The sequence below is a fragment of the Cynocephalus volans genome, chromosome 10 (genome assembly GCF_027409185.1).
Source record: "Cynocephalus volans isolate mCynVol1 chromosome 10, mCynVol1.pri, whole genome shotgun sequence".
In the NCBI taxonomy this organism is placed as follows: Eukaryota; Metazoa; Chordata; class Mammalia; order Dermoptera; family Cynocephalidae; genus Cynocephalus; species Cynocephalus volans.
The window spans coordinates 126,756,778-126,773,156 of NC_084469.1; the positions used below are offsets into that span (position 1 = coordinate 126,756,778).

Consider the following 16,379-nt stretch of genomic DNA (forward strand, 5'->3'; position numbering starts at 1 on the left):
GAGCACCTGGCCCACTCGCGAAGTCAGTCCATCTCTGAGATCAACTTGCGTGGACCTCGAATTCTATACCTGCTGCTTCTCTTGATTATCATAGCAGGATACCTCAGGAGTCTTCTGCTATGGTTTTAGGATGTTGATCTGAGACTACTAAATGTTTCTTTGGCTTAAGGCTTGACTCCTCTTTATAGTTAAAAAACAAACAAAAAACCCCCCCCAATACTGTGTTTGCATGAAAGGAATTCGACTTGATCCAGGGCCTTAGATGAGTTTTATTTAGGGAGGTGCCCTTTGCTTATTTACTTTTACTATTATCAACTTTGACAGAAAGAGGAAAGCATGATCCTCCCAAAGCTTATTCTGAGGTTTACTTTAACTAATAACGCACTACCCTATGAGAACTCACTCCTGGGATTTTCCTTGTCTATAAGAAAGTTCTTCTGTCCTAGAAATAGGATTCTCTGGGTTCATTTTTCCAAAATTGGTCCTTTCCTGTGTTTTTATGTTTTCTTTCCCTTTCTCTCCCTCAGGACTGTTTGCAACCTCTGAGCATGCAGGCTCTCCCAGCCCAGCCTGAGTCCTTGTGTATCGTGGAAATGGGTGGGACTGAGAAGCAGGATGAACTGGGTGAAAGGGGCTCTATTGGCTTCCTGTACCTGAATATTGGGCTACAGGTAAGAGATCCAGAGTCTCACATTGTTGGTGTTAGACGTTTTGTTAGTTTCATGCACTCCTTTGTTTCATACAGGCATTTTCTTTGCCTGTGGTTTCAGATACCCACTTTATGAAAAGTGAATGGTGCTGCTCTGTATTCCACTTTTCTCAGCTCTTTAATTAGAACAAATCAGGCCTGGAAAAAAGTTATTTTCATAGAGTCTTCACATGATAAAAATGCTGTGCTATCATTGCTCTAGGTCAGAACTAGATGGGGGTCCTCAGGTCATCACTTGTATTTCCCACAATATTCAGCTTTTGAAACGAATACCTCACAGTTCATGATTGGTTCCGTTAGCTATAAAGGACCCCTAGATGTTATGTTCCCTGATGTCAAAGCAGCTGAGCCCTTCATACCATGAAAAGCAGAAACTAAGGATCAGATAGCTTCAGAGTTCTTGGTCATAAACCTTTTGTTTTCCTTAATGATTATTTACTCAGATATTTAAACTATGTAGCCCAGGTACTTTTTGCTTTTTAATTTTACTTCTGATTTTAGAAATTCTCAAACATACGCAGAAGTTACAAACACTAATATAATGAACCTTCATACACTTAGTTTTGAGTTAACAATGTTCTGCTGTTTTTATTTTATCCATTCCTTCTCTTTCTTGAAGTGTTCTAAGGCAAATCCAAGGTGATAAATTATTTTGTCTGTAAATACTAGGTAATGTAGCTCTAACAGATGTCTTTTTTTAAAGATATTAATATTATCACACCCAGCAAAATTTAACTAATTCCTTAATATCATCTGATACCTTGTTCATGTTCCAGTTTTGCCTGTTTCCTCATTCCCCCTGCCAAAATGGCTTTATGGTTGGTTCTGCTCGGGATCTCAGCAAAGCTGTCCACACTTTGCGTTTGTTTCATGCGTCTTTTTATAAGTGTAATAATCTGTCCCTTATAATAAGTATATAATCTTATTAATCTAATAACCTGTCTCTTATAATACGCGTATAATCTTTTATAGTAATTGTATAATCTGTCTCCTGTAATAAGTGTCCCACCCCCATTTTTAGGTGTTTTTTAGTTTTTTGAGAGACTAGAGCATTTGTCTTGTAGAATTTCTCACCTCTAGACTTGGCAGAGTCATTCTGTGTGTGTTTAATGTTTCTGTATCCTCTCTTTTTCCTTAAACTGGTAGGTAAATCTAGACTATGCCATCCAGTAGAAATACAAGGTGAGCTGCGTGTATAATTTAAATTTTCTTCTTTTTTTCTGGTAGCTGGCCTGTACGGGAGATCCAAACCCTTAATTTTGGTATTACAAGGCTGTGCTCTAACTGACTGAGCTAACTAGCCAGCCCTAAAGTTTTAGTAGCCAGAAAAAGAAATAGGTGACATTAATTTTAATGTTATTTAACCCAGTATATATAAAGTTATTTCAATATGTAATCAATATAAGAATTACTGAGATACTTCACCTTTTTTTGTACTAAGTCTTTGAAATCTGGTATTTGCACTTTATTTTTAACCGCCCATCTTACTTGTGACTAGCCGTATGTGGCTTGGTGGCCATAGTATTGGATAGCACAGACCAAGAAGTTGATTAGATTGAGATTTAATTATTTGAGGGCAGGCACAAGTATTTCATAGGTGGTGCTGTTTACTGACTTGCATTTCATCAGGAGATGTATGATGTCTGCTTGTCATGCTTCAGTGATGTTGGAACGTTTGTATCTATTGCCTGTTTCAAAGCTCCCCATCAACCTTTTACTTAACAGCTACTGATACATGTTGTCTATATTCATGATTTCATTAGTGATTGGGAAATGATGATTTTCTATTTCTTTCTGCATTTAATTAGCTGGAACTCTTCTCTAAAGATAAAATTAGCTTCATTTCTTTCCTTATCCTAAATACAGTTCATACAGGAAAGGATAAATAATTTTTTTCTCTTTATTCGCCCATTTTTAGAGTAAGAAGTTATAGCAGTCTTCCTCCAGTGGGGACCAGTGAAGTGGGGTTTTTTTGTTCTGTTTTTTAAAGTAACATGAATTTGTGGATTTTTGTATATTTGTGCTTCAAACTTTTGCAGTCTTTTTTTTTTTTCTTTTTTTTATTCTAAATTGCCTCATTTTAGACAAGTGGGAGTTCGCCTTTGAAGTTGGTTCCTTTCTCCTTTTAACATGACCCAACTATTTTGGGGGTTTCCTTGCCTTTTTGCACATCAAGCATCTGGGACATTCTTATCCCAGCCCTGAATTAGTTGTTTCCCTTAGGAGCCTTGTTCCTTTTGTCAGAAGAGTTTAACACAATGGTATAAAAACATTTAAAGGATATATAGTGAAAAATAAGTGTGTTTTTCACTTAGTAGATGGTCAGTAACTATTTGAATGAATAAGTGATTTAGTGAGAGAATAAATGAATGGCTGTCTGATAATTTTTAGATCTTCTTTAAACTACCAAGTCATTTCTTTTCATCTGTTCTGAATTCGTTAAAGTAGCCAAGGGAGAGTTTTCCTCATCATAGGGGAGAAGCTTCCATGGTGAGGTGCTTTACCCACTGCTCCCCTTTTGATTAGAATGGTGTGCTGCTGAGAACTGTCCTGGACCCTGTCACTGGCGATCTGTCTGACACCCGCACTCGGTACCTGGGGTCCCGTCCTGTGAAGCTCTTCCGTGTCCGGATGCAAGGCCAGGAGGCAGTAAGTAGTGAAAGGGACAGGCAGCATATCTGGATGTTAGTGGCACCAGCTGAGAAAACCCCTGTGGTGTGAACTTGACTTTTTACTGTTCAGTAGTGTACACAGAGTTGGTTTGACATTCAGTCGATTGTGATTGATTTCCTTCATGTGGGAAGTCATGGGTCCCTTAACCCAGAGCTTTCTAACTGGGGTTTCATGCAACTGTTCCCTGATTTGAATATAAATGAATTGGGATATTGATCCCTTCAGCCCTCAGTCTAGGGAAATAGAGCTGGGGGGTAGCTGGAAACTTCCCATCAAGGGCACCACTAGCCGTGAGTAATTTTGTTGGGTTTATCACAGTCTTATGTCAATATCATGGTTTACTAATTAATGTGAAATAGATTGGGAAACATTATATGTTTTGTAGTTAAGAAGAATATTAGGAGGGGTCTTCAAAAAGTTCATGAAAACATTTGTATTATCTTTTAGTTCCATTTTTTCACGAACTTTTTGAAGTACCCTTGTAGTGTTGTTGGATGCTGTGCTAGTTCTTTACATGTTGTTTAATGCTTGCAGCTGTCCAACCTTGTAGTCTTCCCATTTTATACACGTGGGAACGGGCTCAGAGAGATTGAGTTATTAGTCTAGGTCATATACACTAAACACTTCTCTCGGCCTCTTTTTCTTAAGATAGCCTTTTAGGTTTGTAGAATTCCTTGGGATGTTCTGCAGACTGAAATTTGGGGATAGGGCGTTTGGTCAGCATACCAGGTTTGAGTTTTTCCCAAGCTTATTGGAGGCATTTTACTTTCCTCAGGTGTTGGCCATGTCAAGCCGCTCTTGGTTGAGCTATTCTTACCAATCTCGCTTCCATCTCACCCCCCTGTCATATGAGACGCTGGAATTTGCATCTGGCTTTGCCTCGGAACAGTGTCCTGAGGGTATTGTGGCCATTTCCACCAACACCCTGAGGTGAGTGAGTCCCATGTTTGAAGCCCAGCAGGAAGCCTTTCTGCCAAGGGCTCAGCTTGTGGTTCTGCCATAGGTGGTGTGGCGTCGGCGAGAAAAGAAAGAGATGGACCACAGATGTCTAGTGCAAGTGTGGACGACAACCACATGAATCTTGCTTTATTTATATTTTTTAGTTAACCTTTTACGTGATGATTTATCTTTTAATCAAAACATTTATTGTTTTATCTCTATAGAAAAAGAAAAATCAGAATGTTCCAAAGCATTCATGCTGTGATAAAAGCACCCTCTCGTGCATCAGTAGTTTACCCCAAAGCCTGTGGCTTGTGGCCAGGAAACTATACAATAGCAGTATGCTTGGCATTAGAGAGCATCAGACTTTTGGTCTGAATCACAATTCCTGACCTTTTAAACTTACACATAAACTTATATTCTAAATTCTTATAAAATCTTACTTATACTTAAATTTAACAATTTAATGTCTTATGTTTATATTTATTATTCTAATTTATGGCCAAAATCACAATATATACAACATGATTTTATATAATGAAACTTGATTATAACATTCTATTATATTTTATACTACTATAAAAACAATTATACCATAAACTAACAAAATATTAATATCAAAAACCTTTTTATATATTTTTATTATTTTACCTATTCATCTTTATAGTAAAACTTTCTAATTTTTTTACCAACTGACTCTGGGAACAGTACAAGGAACAAAGTAAAAAGTTAAATGATCCTACTCAAACTAACAAAAACGCAATATATCATTCTTATTATTGCTAGGGAATCAACATGTTCATGGTAAATCAAGTGAAACTGTGGCAGTGGGGAAAAACAAAGAAATCTGTAACTGGTTGATGATCAATTAGTTATAAACATTACTGCACTCGGACCCACCATCTCCCTGGGGGAATGTAAATAGAAACCTAACATAATAGCTTCATCCCACAGGTACAAGAGCATGACCACAGCCACAATGGGCCCATGCACACATCACTAACAAGGAAGATTAATGACAAAATTAAATGGAGCCAACCCATACTGGGAACATGCATCAAAAACACCGTTAGTACTGACAATATCTTTTAAATAAACCAGTTAATTTTGATGTATTTTAACATGTCCTTTGAGAAACTCCAGGGAATTTCCCAAAGCCATACTAAGCCAAAAGGTTAGGCTGTTTAATTCTGGGAATCCTCATCAAGCAACCAAAGGTGAACAAACAAGAACTTCCATGGAGCCGTATCACACACATGGAACCCCCTTGTAGCCTGCAGAACAAGGGGTATCACTCAGGCTCCCATGCCGTTCCCTATAGCAGGCTGGCTCACGGCAGTCCAGTCTTCTTGAGATTGAAGATTTTTGTTTTCCAGCAAAAGGGCAATACCATTGGATTAGTTTAACCTCAACATAAGTTATTTAGACCTTTTGCAAGTTGACGAACTGTTTTTTTTGTACTGACAATATTAACTTTAAAAGTGAGCACTATCTATATTACATAAATAACCTAGTCAGTTTGGCTTTCTCAAGCCAAACTTTCAAGTAGTTTTTTTGTTCGTTTTTTTAAGCTTTTAAGTCACCCAAGTTGTTCATGTCCTGGTCATAACTTGGCTATTGATAATGAAACTATGGCCTCTTGATAAATCAATCACTATGATTTTTTTGCAACAGCCTTTAGTCATTGTCCTCTTTCTTTCTAACCTTCAGCATCTTTATATACCTCTGCTCCAGCAGAATCGATCTTCCTGCATTCCTCCATACATCCTTTAATGTTTTTTATCTGTGGCTGCTCCCCCATGTACATCTCTGCCTGTCAAGGTTCCCCGTCCTTTGAGGCCCAGCCTCAATACCCACAGATTTTTAGACTGTTTCCTAGCAGCAGAATTTATTTTCTTCCAAAACTAAATCTTTTAGGGAAAGGCCACTGTGTGAGACAGATAAGAGCAGAGTTCTTGGGAGCAGTTTTAACACCACTGTTTATAGTACTTACTGTCAGAACCAATCATTTCCACTCTTTGGCTGTTATGAATAATGCTGCTATAAACATATGTGAATTTTTGTGTGGACATGTTTCACTTTTTTCTTCAATATATAAGAATTGTTCTTCGATATATAAGAATATTATATATAGGAATATATAAGATCTTCCACTGTAAGAGTGGAATTGCTGGGCCATATGGTAACATATGTTTAACCTTTTGAGGAACCGTCAGACTGCTTTTTAAAGCGGTTGTATGATTTTACATTCCCACCACCAAGGTATGAGTGTTCTAATTTCTTCACATCCTTGCATTCACTTATTATCTGACTTTTTGATTCTAGCTGTCCTCGTGGGTGTGAAGTGATATCTCATTGTAGTTTAGAATTAGTATTTCTCTGATAGCACTCATGATGCTTTGTATCTTTTTATGTGCTTATTGGCTATTTGTTCTTCTTTGGAGTAATGTCTGTTCAGACCCATTGTCTGTTTTCTAATTGGATTAATGTCTTTATTATTGAATTGTAAGAGTTCTTTATATGTTTTAGATACAAGCCCCCTATCAGGTATATGATTTCTGGATTTTCTCCTATTCTGAGGTTTTCTTTTTCTTGATGGTGTCCTTTGCAGCACAAAAGGTTAGTTCTTTTAAAAATAAGTGTACTTTTAAAAGTCCATCTGAAGTCAGCAGTGGCATATGTTCCCACTTTGACAAATGCCAGATAACTTCATATTTTCCAAGGAAGAATACAGCATGGGAGCATGTGTACTCCGGTATTGTGTGTGTCACTCTGAGGACAGCTGCTCTTTCTGCCTGGCCTTTGGCATGGTAGGGGCCTTTACGAGAACAAGTCAGTGTGTGGGTCAGACCAGAGGAATGAGAACCATAGGATCAATGGTTTTTGTTTTCTTTATGCTATACTTATTTTTTTCTTACAGAATGAATGCAATTTTTATTATTTAAATAGTTCATATCATTATTCAGATGCTTCTAAAATGCTTTTCTCATTCTGTATTTTCATGTCTTTTTTTTTTGTTCTCCACATTCTGTCTGTGACCCTGCTTGATACTGGCTCTTTTCTGTCAGAGTAAAGGGGAATTTAATGAAAAAATTTATTTATTTTCACATGTAAAACATAGTAAGTCTTTTGGCTTTTGATTTTCACAGTTGCCATTTATTTTAGGAGATGGTAGAGCAATTACTGGCTTACCGGTGAGTCGCAGAAATATGCGTTCTCTTGGGGGCAAATCTGTTTTGTTCATAAGAGCATTTGAAGGCGTAGCTTAGAGTCCTGGCCCATACAGAATAAGTCTCAGTGTATATTTATGTGAGGGAAGGGGCTGAGGAAGAAGATCTATTTATCAATTGAATGGGTAGTTTCAGAAAGAATACCAGTTGTAAATAGTACCTGTTCTCATTTTTATTAGAAGCCTTTTACAAAAGGTGTATAACCCTTTAACATTTCGTAACTTTCTTGAGAATTCTTAGCAATTTTACTTCCTTGAATTAACGTAAGTAATTAAACAATAATAAAATTACTTTTAGTCCTTATAGAGGGACATAATGGAGAAATGGAAGGAAAAATAGATTTGAAGTAAAGTTTTTGATAGCTGACTGCCCTGATTGCTTTAATACAAGAGGGTCATTGGTGATTATTGAATATAGACTGGCATGTTTACCTGGCTGCTTTATTTTCAAATGGATCCCTCCTTTCCAAACATGTACTTTGTCCACTCCCTGTCTCCCCTTGGGCCTTCTGTGTTATTAGTTTCCTGTGTGTATAGTATTCTTTTTCCTCCTTTTAACTAGAGAGCATAAATATATTGTTTTATAACATGCTTTTCTCACTTAACAGTATGTCTTGGAAATCACTCAATATCAGTATTATATGGCTTTCATGGTCTGTTTTATAGCCACAGAGTGTTCTGTTATGAATGTACCATAGTTTATGTAACTAGCCCTTTTTTGGTGGATATTTACTTTTAACAGTACTTTTGCTTTTAACAGTGCTACAGTGAAAAACTTGATAACGTATATATATATATATATAATTTCACATGTATGTGTAAATAAACCTGTAGGGTAAATTCTTAGAAATGGAGTTTCTGGGACAAAGGATATGTTCAGTTTGTCATTTTAGCAAATTAAAATTGTCTATCTTTTTTCCTTCCTTGACTCTCATACTGTATCTTCTGAGATCCTTGTTTTTTTCTAATTCTTAAACCTTTCTCAGGTTTGGGGGCTCAATTTATGTTGGCTCCAAATCTCTTTCCAAATTCCAACATTTTATTTGGTGTTTTATGTCTGCTGTTTTCTCCTATTTCATTCTCTTTGTCTTTGTAGGTTTTTACCTTTTAATGTAGAGAATACTTAAACTAAGAATAAAACTCCATCGTAAGAGATCGATGAACTATATTTTCAAGAGTATCTGATTTCTGCTTATTTTGTATGTAGTTTGGCTTAGGTGCATCTCTATGTCCCATGTGACAAGTTTGTACGTCTACTTACCATCTCTTGTATTGTAACAGATTTCCTAGTGCTGATACGGTTTTTCTTTGTTTTTATGGAACATCATCAGCACAAATACCACGTATGTTCAGATAATTGCTGTGCTTCACAACAAATTTGGAATTGGTGGGTTTTTTTTTTCAGGGTTTCAGTAATAAGAGGAGATTCTAACTTATCACTCACTCTCACATTATCATTTGAGTGATAACAATTTCTTTGACGATTGTAATGTGTTTCACTGGTAAAGATCAGGATTGCCATGAACAGTGGTGGGGTGTTGCTGAAGGCGGGGGTGGGGCGCAGGGGGCGCCCTCCCTAGATCTCCTTGTCTCCTGTTCAGAACAGAATCTTCTTGATTAGACTGCTGTTGTTTCACATTGCATAATGCCAACATTAGGGCCTCAGGGATTGACATGTTTGCTGTGACTGCTCACGGTCCATTTCAACACCAGTTTCTAGGTCCTGAGTAAGAGACCTGTTAACTCCTGTGCTTTTTTGTCATATAGGATTTTGGCATTGGAGAAGTTAGGTGCTGTCTTCAATCAGGTAGCCTTTCCGCTGCAGTATACACCCAGGAAATTTGTCATCCACCCTGAGAGTAACAACCTTATCATCATTGAGACGGACCACAATGCCTACACTGAGGCCACAAAAGCTCAGAGAAAGCAGCAGATGGCAGAGGTAATGAGATTGACCTTCAGGGGTTCAGATAAAGGCGTTTGTGTGAAATTGGGTTGGAAGGTTTAAAACCCTGTAATTGTTTACTATATTCTTTGTTGTTTTTAAAGATCCAGGCTATTTTCAGGTCCTTTGAACAGAGTCTTTTTCCCAAGTACTTTGTTTTAGAGGCTCTCTTGTGACCTAGGACTAATACACTGACCTAAGTTTATTCAGAATTCTGTTCCCTCTCTGGAACAGAATTCTTCAGTCCTTGAGCTTCCAAAATAAGCTGTATTACGTGTTTCCTGGATTCAGGCCCAAAGGATACAACTTCTTTATTCCCCACAACACGAGCTCTTTCTAGAAATCATTTCCCAGGAAAAACCAAATAGCCACAACCATGTAGAACTATATCCAGCCTGAGAGGAGACAAAGTAGTATTAGCAAGGGAATTCAGATGGGTTAGATAGAAAAATGGGGTTTTCATTTTCATGTTTCTTAGACTGCTAGACCAGTATTTGCCATAACTAATGTTAGTTCTTTTTGGCATTTTCTACTAATATGTAACTGGCAGTGTCTGGTTTTCCCTTTAGTGATCTACCCTCTTCCCCTTGTCCGTATACCTCTCCCTTTAATTTTAATTTTGGGGAATCCTGTTTTTGGATGAAAGACTTTGCTACTTTATATATTATGAGCTTCCTCTGGAGCATTGTTGCTACTTACCCACTTTTCACCCAGCCCCTAACTCTGAACACACTGACTCTTCCTTGCTTTTTGGATTTAGGAAATGGTGGAAGCAGCAGGGGAGGATGAGCGGGAGCTGGCTGCAGAGATGGCAGCAGCATTCCTCAATGAAAACCTCCCTGAATCCATTTTTGGAGCTCCCAAGGCTGGCAATGGGCAGTGGGCCTCTGTGATCCGGGTGATGAATCCTATTCAGGGGAACACACTGGACCTTGTCCAGCTGGAACAGAATGAGGCGGCTTTTAGGTAAGGAGCCCAGGACAATCCAGGGTTTGATAGGCTGGAACAGGAATTCTCTGGGTTTTGACTAATACCTAACTCTTGCTTCTTTCTCTGTATTCAGTGTGGCTGTGTGCAGGTTCTCCAACACTGGTGAAGACTGGTATGTGTTGGTGGGTGTGGCCAAGGACCTGATACTGAACCCCCGATCTGTGGCAGGGGGCTTTGTCTATACTTATAAGCTCGTGAACAATGGGGAGAAACTGGAGTTTTTGCATAAGGTAGGAACCAGCAAGTGGTTCTCCTGGATCTTGGGTCCTACTGAATTCTCCTACTTTTTGCTAAAGTTACGGGTCAAGTTTTTGGGGAACCAGCTCCTTGATTCTAATCCATCTCTTGGCAGCACAGGAAAATGCTGGGGCCTTCATGCTTCACCAATGCTTGTGAGCCCCACAGGAAGTCTGTGTGCTAACCACCCACAATGGGGAGATAGATGCACACTGAATTGGCCCCTTGTTTACTGTCTTACTAAGCAGGCAGCAATTTGTGACCAAAATTCGGCAATTTTGAAGAATTAATATTCTGTGGGAAGTTACTGTTTAATGGTACAGAGTTTCAGTTTGAGAATATGAAAAAAGTTCTGGAGATGATGGTGGTGATGGTTGCACAACAGTGCAAATGTACTTAATGCCACTAAACTGTATACTTAAAATAGTTAAAATGTAAATTTTATATTATGTATATTTTACCACAGTTTGTCCTTAACACTGATAGCACAGGAATCTGACCCCTTCAGCCCTACTGTCAGGGGAATGTCCTCCAGGAAATAATTACTTTACAGACCCTTCTTTGTGTTAAACTTATTGTCTCTCCCTTACAACTAAGATGTTACTTTGCATTAGCATTTCTTACCTGTTCCTCTACAAACTGCAGTCACTTCTTTGATGCTGAGGCTTCACTACTTCATGGTGCCAGTTAAACTGAGCACGGGTTCTGGGGCAGCACTTGTCAGGCATCAGGACTTCTTTTCACTTGTGGCATTGATCTACTTACTGGGTGAAATGCAACGTGTAGGGCCTGTTTACCCAAATACTGTGCTTCAGACCGCTGTATGTGTGGCTCGCTATCTGTCTTCCTGACAGGTACCTGTAGAAGAAGGCATATCTAGATCAAGGGGGTGGGACTAGGAGATGACTGTATGTTCCAACAGTTGGGTTGCCTGCTTTTCCTCTCTCAGACTCCAGTGGAAGAGGTCCCTGCTGCCATTGCCCCATTCCAGGGGAGAGTGTTGATTGGTGTGGGGAAGCTTCTACGAGTCTATGACCTGGGGAAGAAGAAGTTACTCCGAAAGTGTGAGAATAAGGTAAATGTACTGGTGTGGGGACTAGGATCTAGCTAATGTTAGTCAGGAGGAGATGTTGGCAGGGTGGTGGACACTGATTCTTAAAATCGTGTGTCTTCATTAGGACAGTGATGTATTCTCTCCCAATTCTAGCCTCAGTGTTAGGCCCTTGAGTATTGAGAAGGGCATGAGTAGGTGGATCTCATTTCTTGGCTTCTTCAAAGCAATAATCAGCTTTCTATCCTGCTTGCCTTTATAAGGAATTTAACTGTGAGAGTTAGGCATGTATTTCCACTATATTAAAAACTGTTTAGTTCTTTTTCCCACCTTCTCGGAATTTTTTGCTGACTGTTCTTTGATGAGCGCTATTCTACAGACCCTATATATGAGAGTACTTCAGAAAGTTTTTGGAAAAATGGAATTAAAAGATAATATGAATCTTTCAGTGAACTTTTTGAAGACCCCTTATATATTGTAGTCAGGGAAAGCCGGACTCTCTGGGTCCTGAACTTCAACACGCAGTGCTGTCCTTGTTTTTCCCAGCATATCGCCAATTATATCTCTGGGATCCAGACTATTGGGCACAGAGTAATTGTGTCTGATGTCCAAGAAAGTTTCATCTGGGTTCGCTACAAGCGTAATGAGAACCAGCTCATCATCTTCGCTGATGACACCTACCCTCGGTGGGTCACTACAGCTAGCCTCCTCGACTATGACACTGTGGCTGGGGCAGACAAGTTTGGCAACATTTGTGTGGTGAGTTGATGAGTTGGTGTACTTGAATTACAGTGATGTGTGGGAAAGCTAGCTTGGTTTGTTTTCTTGGGTAAAGCCGGGGACCCAGAAATACGATCTGTAATATGGAAAATAAAAATAGGTATAAAATTTAATCCGACTAAGGCCAACTCTTAAAAAAAAAACTTTGTGTTCTTCAAGTCTTACCAGTCTTTTGGACTTCTCCCCCCTCATTCACCTTTTTCTTCCCCATGGAACATGATTTAATAATGATAGGTTTAGTATGAGTTAATGGTTAATATTTATTTTCTCGTTTTGCTAGAATTTTGGCTTGTCTTTTTAAGCCCAGCCTGACTTCTCTTGTCTGTATTCTGTGGTCTTTGTTTTTGCTCTCAGCTGTGTTAAGCCTCTGCTTATGGGTTGATTTTCTTGAGCTTCTTACTCCTCAGACACTGCTCCTGCCCACCAGAACAGGTGCAGGAGATTTGGGCTCAGGCCTCTGCCTAGGCAGTGCCCCTAGACTTGTTTGACTTGGGGCAAACATGTTGCTTGGTGACTTAGGTGAGCAAGTGCAGGACCAGCCCTATGATTTGTGTTACTTCCTTGTAGGTGAGGCTCCCACCTAACACCAATGACGAAGTGGATGAGGATCCCACAGGCAACAAAGCCCTGTGGGACCGGGGCTTGCTCAACGGGGCTTCTCAGAAGGTAAGATTGCAGAAAGGGCCCAGGGGAAAGACGCTGCTTAGTACCTTTCCTATTGCTGTCACTGAAGCGTCAGTTCTTAGTGAATTATGCACAGAGTACATGACTATGCTGAGTGGTCTCCTGTGCATGGTCCTTTCTTTTTGGAAATCCCTAAGCTGGCAATTTGTAGCTGTGAATGCTGGGTTTGTCATAAGGTGTCCAAGTCACTATTATTTCACTATTATAGTCATTTTTATGACTCTAAGATAGAAATTTTTCTGAGACATTTTATCTGTCAGCGTAAAAATCTGGAGAGTAGTGAATTTGTTAGAAAGATGGTTGTACAGGTTCATTCCCAGTGCTAATTCTAACCAGCTCTTTTCTGAGGCGTGTCCTGGGCTTTACTCCTCCAGTAGGCACGTGCTGCTTTAATAGAGCATTTCTGGATTTTAAAAAATACATCTGTTTTAGAGGGCAAGCCTAGTGATTGTTGTTTTTTGTGATTTTTAGTAGTTTCCAATTTTTTTAAATTGCAAACTTGATAATTTAACAAAAAGGTTTTTAAATTATAATTATTAGAAATTGTCTAACTTCAGCATGTTTGTGAAGCATTAAGTTTTAAGTAAATGGTGAGTTAATTTTATAGTATTTTTAGATTTTAGTAATTTTTGGATTTTAATAGAGGTGAAATGTGCCCTTGGGGACACTCCTTGGTGTCTTGGGAACCCAGAACAGGCTCCCTAGGGTACACGTGTTTACTAGTCTGTTTGCAACCTGCAGGCCGAGGTGATCATGAACTACCATGTTGGGGAGACAGTGCTGTCATTACAGAAGACCACGCTGATCCCTGGAGGCTCAGAATCACTTGTCTACACCACCTTGTCAGGAGGAATTGGCATCCTTGTCCCATTCACATCCCACGAGGTGAGAGTTCCCACATCACTCTGCTTGGCCTTCCGATGGTTATTTCTTGGTGCTGAATCTGCCTAAGAGAGCAAATTCATTTGTTCTCACTTATAAATAGGAGTGTTCTGGAAATTTTATAAGGTGACAGAAGTGCCTGGGGAGATAGAGATCCTGATCCCTCTAATTCCCCCGCCCACCAGCCATTCGTTTTTATACTGTACTAAGACTTGATTCTGTTCTGATGTGGGTACAGGGTTTGTCTGAGCCCAGAGTCCCAGAATTTCACAGACTAGGAATGATGGGATGATGTCCACTGGGGCACTCATTGCTCATGGAATGAACTCTAGGATTGGCTAAGATTGGTTTGTGTCATTCCAGCCAAGTAACCTGCGATCAGGAATCTGACCTCACAAACTACTCTACATATAGCGTTCTCTCTTGCACTGAAAATAAAATGAGGTCTTCTTTTGGGTTTTAGCTATCAAACAGTGATTATATATTTATTATGTGTTCTTGTAGTAAAAATCAATGACTTGTCTATTCGTTGGGCTTCTGGAAACCATAGACTAGTAGTTGAAATCACCTTTTTCTGAGTGATAGATTATTTCTTCCACCAGGACCATGACTTTTTTCAGCATGTGGAAATGCACCTGCGGTCTGAGCATCCCCCTCTCTGTGGGCGGGACCACCTCAGCTTTCGTTCTTATTACTTCCCTGTTAAGGTAGGTTGGGGGAATCTGGGTTGAAAGGGGGGATCTTCAGCTCATTCAACTGGTCTTTTCTCTGGGCCTCTGTCTCTTAAAATTCAATACAGGGCCAAATGAAGCAGCAGCAAGGGAGAGTGGATTGATGTAGGTGGCTAGTCCTCTCCCTTCAGGGCAGACCACGGCCAGAGAAAAAGCTTCACCCAGTTTTGCCAATCTGAGCTCTGGGTTAAGGATAACTTAGAATAGTGTTCCTGGCTCTACAAATGGGATTCAGATATTTGCGGGAGAATAAAAGATTTTCACTGCAGCTGCTGCTTTAGCATGTGCCATGTTCTTTGGGCATCTAACTTTCTTTTTCCTCTGATTTTTTCATGTCTTAGAATGTGATTGATGGAGACCTCTGTGAGCAGTTCAACTCTATGGAGCCCAACAAACAAAAGAACGTCTCTGAAGAACTAGATCGAACCCCACCTGAGGTGTCCAAGAAGCTTGAGGATATCCGGACCCGTTATGCCTTTTGAGCCCTTTCTTTGCCTGTGGGGCTTGCCAGAGACTCTGTGTTTTGTTTCCCCCACCACCTGGCTTTTGCCACATGGCAGAAGAAAGGTGACTGGATCATCAAGACTTTGCAATATTAAAGCCAATAGCTCTTTCCCCTCAGCTCTTCGCCTGGAATGACTGGTTTCCCCTAAAATTGGCACCAAGGTTCGCTACATTTCTTGCCTTGTACATAATACATCGCTGCAGGTTCCAGTATGCTCCCTATTCCTCAAGGCCATCCTTGCATTGGTATTTCTGATTCTCTTGTATACTTTTATACACACCCTTAGTTTTTAACTGGTTTTCTTGTAAATACAGTTTTGTATAATGTTATCTTTGCAGGACAGAGGGAGGCAAGCTAAGGTGGGACCAGGTTGGATATAGTATAACTCCTGAGTCTGCCACTCTGGAACCTAACCAGAAATACAAACTTAAGTTTTTAAGGTGGCTGGTGTCCATGTGTCTTTTTCTGGGGATGAGGATTTAGGTGGGCGTATTTGAGCCCAAGTTGGAGCAGGAAAAACTGAGTATACTCCTTCATTCCAGGTACCTACTCAGACTTCTAGTACCCTGTGGCCTCCCACTCCCAGCCCTGTGATGGTTTCTTTGGCTTCTCCTGGTAATTTCTGCTGTGCAGATGAAACTTGGGCTCAATAGCCATGTGGACATCCACTCCTCTTCCCACTGGATATTGAGGAAGGGTGGCTGGTTTCTCTACGCCTGTTCTAGCTTCCTTCTATTTGAGGTCTTGGAATGAGGGGTTTAGCATGAATTCCAGCTGGGTAGTCCCTTTACTTCCACAGCTCCTGAAAAGATCTTTGGCCCTGTGACTACTAGGAAGGGTCAGTAAGTATAGAAGAAGCAGGTACTAACCTGCTCTTGGGAACAAGATCTGTATATGTGGGCCCTATTTAAAGGCACATGGGTAACCGAGGGAGGAGCCTGTCTCTGCAGCACAGATCTTAGGCAGGTTCCAGAGGGTCTTTGGGGTATAAGGAGGGAGCACTTAGAACCTGTCAGCTGGAGGA

The 16,379-nt window shown here is 39.9% G+C and overlaps 1 protein-coding gene across 1 annotated transcript in view; it reads left to right on the forward strand.

The window, feature by feature from the left end:
- The window catches only part of SF3B3 (splicing factor 3b subunit 3), a 40,728-nt gene extending 24,930 nt beyond the window's left edge, over positions 1-15,798 (forward strand). Inside the window, exons 15-26 of the mRNA XM_063111815.1 lie at positions 528-671; positions 3,236-3,358; positions 4,158-4,312; positions 9,318-9,492; positions 10,256-10,461; positions 10,559-10,715; positions 11,672-11,797; positions 12,320-12,532; positions 13,121-13,219; positions 13,979-14,122; positions 14,722-14,826; positions 15,192-15,798. Coding sequence (XP_062967885.1) covers positions 528-671; positions 3,236-3,358; positions 4,158-4,312; positions 9,318-9,492; positions 10,256-10,461; positions 10,559-10,715; positions 11,672-11,797; positions 12,320-12,532; positions 13,121-13,219; positions 13,979-14,122; positions 14,722-14,826; positions 15,192-15,332 — 1,788 coding nt within the window. The 3' untranslated portion in view covers positions 15,333-15,798. The remainder of the gene's footprint in view (positions 1-527; positions 672-3,235; positions 3,359-4,157; positions 4,313-9,317; positions 9,493-10,255; positions 10,462-10,558; positions 10,716-11,671; positions 11,798-12,319; positions 12,533-13,120; positions 13,220-13,978; positions 14,123-14,721; positions 14,827-15,191) is intronic.
- Positions 15,799-16,379: the final 581 nt, after the last annotated feature.